At 35.9% G+C, this 6,000-nt stretch overlaps 1 protein-coding gene across 1 annotated transcript in view; it reads right to left on the reverse strand.

Annotated features, from left to right (window-relative positions):
- Positions 1-5,516, reverse strand: part of DPP10 (dipeptidyl peptidase like 10) — a 635,227-nt gene extending 629,711 nt beyond the window's left edge. The window contains exon 1 of the mRNA XM_087881801.1: positions 5,379-5,516. Coding sequence (XP_087737927.1) covers positions 5,379-5,438 — 60 coding nt within the window. The 5' untranslated portion in view covers positions 5,439-5,516. The remainder of the gene's footprint in view (positions 1-5,378) is intronic.
- Between the last annotated feature and the right edge of the window lie 484 nt (positions 5,517-6,000).

Here is a 6,000-nt window from a genome sequence, read left to right on the forward strand (position 1 = left end):
CTTTCAGGCCTGTCAGACATTTTATGTTGTTTCTTCTGAGACTTATGGGAGACTGGGATAGCACTATTTCAGTTTTTTTGAACCTCTTCAGCCAGACACACCCATATTTTATGACTCCTCCCTGTAAAGGTCAAAGGTCATATATATATTCTGAGGTTTTCGCAGGTGTTTGTATGTAGGTCTTTGGTTATTTGGGTTTTCTCCCACGTAAAATTGGAAGTGTCTTGGCGACATTTCGACGAAGTCTCATTCGTCATCTTCAACCTAGTGTTTTTGGCTTCGTGCTTCTAGGAACAAGTGCTTCTACGAAGCCGAAAACACCAGCCTGAAGATGACAAATGAGACTTCGTTGAAACGTCGCCAAGACACTTCCAATTTTACGTGGGAGAAAACCCAAATAACCAAAGACATATATACACACACACACACACACACACACACACACACACACACACACATATTGTTTCCCCGAAAATAAGACATGTCCTGCAAACATTCAAATGTATATGGTATATGGAGGTGAGGAGCAGTCAAATATCAGAAAGTGATAGAATGGTGAAAACGTGAAAATGATTTAAATTAGAAACATTGTAGCTTCATCGACTAAAACCCATCATTTAACATTTCACAAGTTTATGATACAGAGGCATGACATTTGGTATTAAATCACCCCTTACTGGTGTATTGTGGGATCTGTTTTATATCATAGTAGAAATTCCAGTGTGCTTTTCTATGAAAATTGTATACGTTGTTTTCTTGCATACCAGGCTGCCCTTTGAAAACAATTAACAAACATTTGCTATTTTATACTTGTTCAAAAATATATCCAACCATCTGCCAGCCTGCTACTAAGGAAAGATAGAAAACGTCAACCTCTACTAGTCCTTGCACAGGATTATGTAGGAAAGATTTATTATTTGCAGAATTCCTAGTTCAAAACTGAAATGTTATTTGCTGTTTAAAGATTCCAAATGTAGATTCCGCGGGTCCTTTCTCCAATTTGTAGGAAAGAGGATAGATATTTCCTCTCATGGGGTATAAGCTAACATTAAATAGTTGAGTAATTAAATAAACAAGGCGCTCCAAGTCCACCATGGTTTCATTGACACTGGCAGTAGTGTTCTCATAATCATGAGAATTTAATATACGCCACCAAAGACAGCAGAAATGAAAACAATGGTCACACAATTGAATGCTTAACTCAGCCAATTCAAATAAAACAAGTGTATAACGGAAAAAGAATGTTGGCAAATGAGAGCAACAGACACCATCCTAGTAAGATTTTATGGACTCCTCAAGATACACAAAATAGGAGTCCCCCTCGGGCCTATCATAGCGCTATGAGATAACCCTACCTACAACCTGGTTTAATGGCTGGCACAATGCTTAATTATCCTAATCCCACCCTCGAACAGCACAGTCACCTCATCTATACCAATTTTTGACGTGCATTTGCCTTCATTTGTGAGAATTTCAACTTGAAATTGTGTCTGATCCCTTGAGAAAAGTTCAATAATATGTATATTTCTATTCAGTTGATTTTCCATTAGACAATTTATTTCTCTGACGTGTCTTTCTCTACAACTGTCCTATGAACTTTCATCTTTGCCTTCAATACTTTATCAAATGTAACTGGAAAAAGAAGAAAGTAATCACTGCATGGCAAGCCCCATACCTAGACTCATGGGGCATTCCTTTGACATGAGACTGCAGGATTTCATGATACTCAAATCAACATAGCTAGCTATATGGCTAGTCCAGACACACAGGAGGTTATTATATGATGCAATCACAAAGAATAAAACTCTAATAATAATTAGCATTAACAATAAATTAATATTTTCTTGGACTCTTCTGGTAAGCATCATGGAAGCATCCTACTGGTAGTGGGACCACATTTATGAGGAGAATTGTGGCTGGACCACAGATTTCATTAATAAAGAAATAAAGAATGATATAAAAAACCCCTTAATAGATATTTTTGAACACTGGTCTTCAAAATTACTTGTGTAGAGCATGTGTCAATAAAGTTCCAGAAAAAAAAGAGCTATAATGGATAATTTTGAAATTAAATTGCTAGTGGACTTAAATGTGTCACACAATATGACAGATATGGAGAAAGATGCACTGGATACACAAATGAAACTGACAGATGTCTCCCTCCCTAAAGGAGATATATAATTATTAAACCAGAAAAGTGACTTGGATAATTTTTTTCTTACTGGAACTATAAAAAAGCTCTGTTAAAGTCTTGAAGGGTTTATGAGAAGTGACCAAAAACATTACTTATTGGATGTACAAAGAGGTCTGTTAAAGCTTTGAAAAATTCTTGCTTGGTTTGGTTTTTTTTAAAAAAAAATGAACAGAAAACAAGTCCTGGGATTATATTTGATGAATTAAAAATCAAGATTCTTAAAAATTCAAGGAAGGAATATAAGGTTGTCTTATTCAATCAAGGTTCAAATAGAAAATTAGTTGTATCTGGTTTCCCTTACAGGACTTGCTGACAAAGAACAAATGATGAGACTTTAGTTAAGAGATGAATTATGAGGTTAAGAGAGTGGGGGGTGTTTTATTTAGATATGGTGATGAGCAATTAAAATTGTTTTTACTTGCTGGAACGAAGGAGAAAATTACTTCTTATTTTCTTTTTTCCCTTTTTGTTACACTTTCCCCCTTTTTTTCTACCTTTCTTTTTGTATTTGTCTTTTGTATCAGCCTTTCTTCTTTTTTATTCTTAATGAAATTATTTGAAAAAAAAAACAAATATATGCTTAACTCTAAACCCTTCCAGCGTTAATCCTCAAATCTTTAGTTCACCTTGTAGTAACTCCACCAAATGGCAACCTAGAATTCCTTTCCCTGGTTGTTGATGTCTAAAAATTCAAACTCAGTCCTTTCTTCCTTCTGTCCAACATTGGCTCCCGAACTCCCCTGACAACGTCAGCTACCAATGTTTCTAGCTCCTACCCCAATTAAGCTACGAAGCTACTTCTAATATAAAATAATCACATCTATACAATTATATGAACCAATTATAGGCTAAAGCTTCCACCTCCTGCAGCATCCCATCTGATCAGAAAGTCCTCCTCTGCAGCAGATTTGGAAGGCAGAAGGGAATTCAGCAAGAATCCATCTTGCCAGTTGTTGCCACTCAACTGGCAGATGGCCAGCACTGGAAACAACCTGATGCATTTGTGCAGTCAGTTGTTTCCTAAAACAAACATATTTGTGGAAACATAATTTCTAGGAAAATGTCAAATAGCTTATGCTGGTCAGCTCCTGGAGCATAATACTGTATATTCTAATTTTGTGTCTGTATCGGTTTGCTGCAACCATTCACTTTAGACTGCAGTATCCGGCCTTTTTTTCAAAGCACATATTACATTTACTCCTCTTCAAAAAGGGAGTGTGTAACATCAAAAACTTTATCTTGAGCAAGTATTATTTGTATGACGACAGCTTTGCAAACAAATGCTACCTACATGCAACTCTTATTTTTGTCCCTTTCTCTGTCCATTGATATTGATCAATTAGGGCTTTTAATGTTGTTGTTAGATTTCTGTGATTTCAGCATATAGTGAAGTGCACTTAATAACTAATTTATAGCTGTTAACATTTGATATATATATATATATATATATATATATATATATATATATATATATATATATATATATATATATTCCACATGCTTCAGGAGTAGTCCCAATATTAGAATCACAGGACCTTAAGAAACAAAACCGCATGAACCGTCCAAATGCAATTAAGATTTGGTTTGCTCCATGTAAAATGATATATGCTAACATGTGACTTTTACGCCTAATATTCCAATTTGCGGGCTGATCGTTAAGGCCACAGATTTGCTACCTTCTTTGCAGGGAATACATACTGGAATGTGAATGAATTTGCTGAAGAAAATTAAATCAGTAAGTTCATCCACAAATGTTTGGGTGTCACATTGACTTCAAGTCAGGTTGAAGTCTACTGGTTTTCCATTTGAGTTGGCAGATATAAGGCTGCACTGAAATTCTTATTTGCTACATCGTGTTCAGAACAACTGTACAGAACTTCATCAATTTTGCAGTTTTGGTAACTTCATGAAATTTATCAAAAAAATTTTTTTACAAAAATACTCAACTTTATTCTTCCTTAGAATACAAGAGACATGTAGATACCAATGCATATTTATGCGCAAATCAGGCTGTGAATCTATGTTCACCTAGAACAGGGCTAGCTGAGGAATTCTGGGAGTTGAAGTTCTCAAATCTTAAAGTTGCCAAGGTTGAACACCCCTAATATAGCTCTCTGAATAAAAATGCATAAGGTTGTGCTGCATGTCCCACTGCATTCAGTCCCAAGTAAATCAGTGTAAGGCTGCAGCCTTAATAGTTTTTAATGCACCGTGTTCTACAATTCTGCAGATTAAGCATTCAATCCAGCATTTTCTAGATTCAATAAAATACCGATTTGTGGTTGAATGGCTGGAACAAACAAGAATAGTGTAGAATCGTAAAATAATGCAATAGAAAAAATATACCCAGAGAAAATGTCTGAGTTCAAATCCAAAATCTGGATTGCAGTTAAAAAGTATTTTTCAGTTATACATTGATCACGCTTTCTATAACAGCAGGGTTATATATCTGCCACCCTTCTTCACTGCAATGTTAGAGATGTATATCACACATTTGGTATGTTCACATGTGGAAAAAAATATAGTAAGGAAAACTAATAAACCCATGTCAGTCAAGACTATTCAAAAAATGATAAGGCCATCAATATAACTTCAAATTCAGATATCTCTACACTATCTTAGCCATTAAAAAAATCAATTAACAAGCCACCAGCAAGCCAGGCTATGCTCCATTTCATTTCAACTTGGTTTACAGATATCTGACTAAAATCATACCCATGACTATCCAGAATTTAACAAATCCATGACTTGTGATATTTTCAGTTGAATAAAATGCAAGAAACTAAGGATAATAAACAAGCAGCCTTTACCATCTATGCTATGAGGTTCCTTTTGCGTATTCAAAACCCTCATTACAAAAAGTACTAAAAACCTTACCAAACTTCTAAATCACCATTCCCAGTTCCTCATATTTACCCCACACATCTCACTATCCCAATTATAAATGGCAAAACAAGCTGCAGCCAAATAATTCTGATGGAAGATTCAGGAGTCATTCATTATAAAAAAACAAGAAAAAAGTCACATTGGAAACATATCAAAGTTCTAATATTTAAATTAGTGATAATCATATTGTTCCACAGAGATATCCACAGGCAGATACACACATTCTCTTTCTCAAACACACACACACACCTGCAGACATATACATTCCAGTCCACAAAAATGAGGTGCCATACAGTACCTTGATCATCTTGGTAGGCTGACATTTCACCTGATGGGACACTGTTGCAGTTTGATTCATGTTTCAGCACTTTGGACAGCGCAAATCCCAGGAGTTGTGCTAGAGCAAAAGACTCAGAAATCCAGTCTCCTTCCTTAGACTTTTGATGCTGCTCCTTCTGCAGTAGTAGATTAACACTCTCAAGTGTGGGCTGCTGTCGGCTTTAAAGCCAGATATTCATTTCTTTCTTTCTCAATGTTTGTGAAGCCAGTGTGTAGAAAGAGCTCAAATGCTGCTTCTTGTCCTACTCCTCCCCAGCACTGAGAATGTGACAGCTCCTCAGTGCAGCCAATGATATCCGCTCTCCATCCGATTGAAAATAACAGAAAACTGCATCAGTATTTACTGCAGCCCAGTCGCTTAAAGAGGCACACTCTTCCTCTCCCGGGAATGTATCTAACTCAGAAGGTAATTATATATCTCCCTTTGAAGTCTAGCTGCATAAAACACACACACAGGGATGGAGGGTTATGATGTTTTCATCTTTGTTTCAGTCTCTGTACATTGTCATTTTTAAAAGTAACCAGAGCTTTGTATTCACTGATTTTTCATAAATGGTTTTTTCATACCTTCCCTCCTAATT

The sequence above is a fragment of the Pantherophis guttatus genome, chromosome 1, assembly GCF_059756535.1.
Source record: "Pantherophis guttatus breed Tessera chromosome 1, ASM5975653v1, whole genome shotgun sequence".
Classification (NCBI taxonomy): domain Eukaryota; kingdom Metazoa; phylum Chordata; class Lepidosauria; order Squamata; family Colubridae; genus Pantherophis; species Pantherophis guttatus.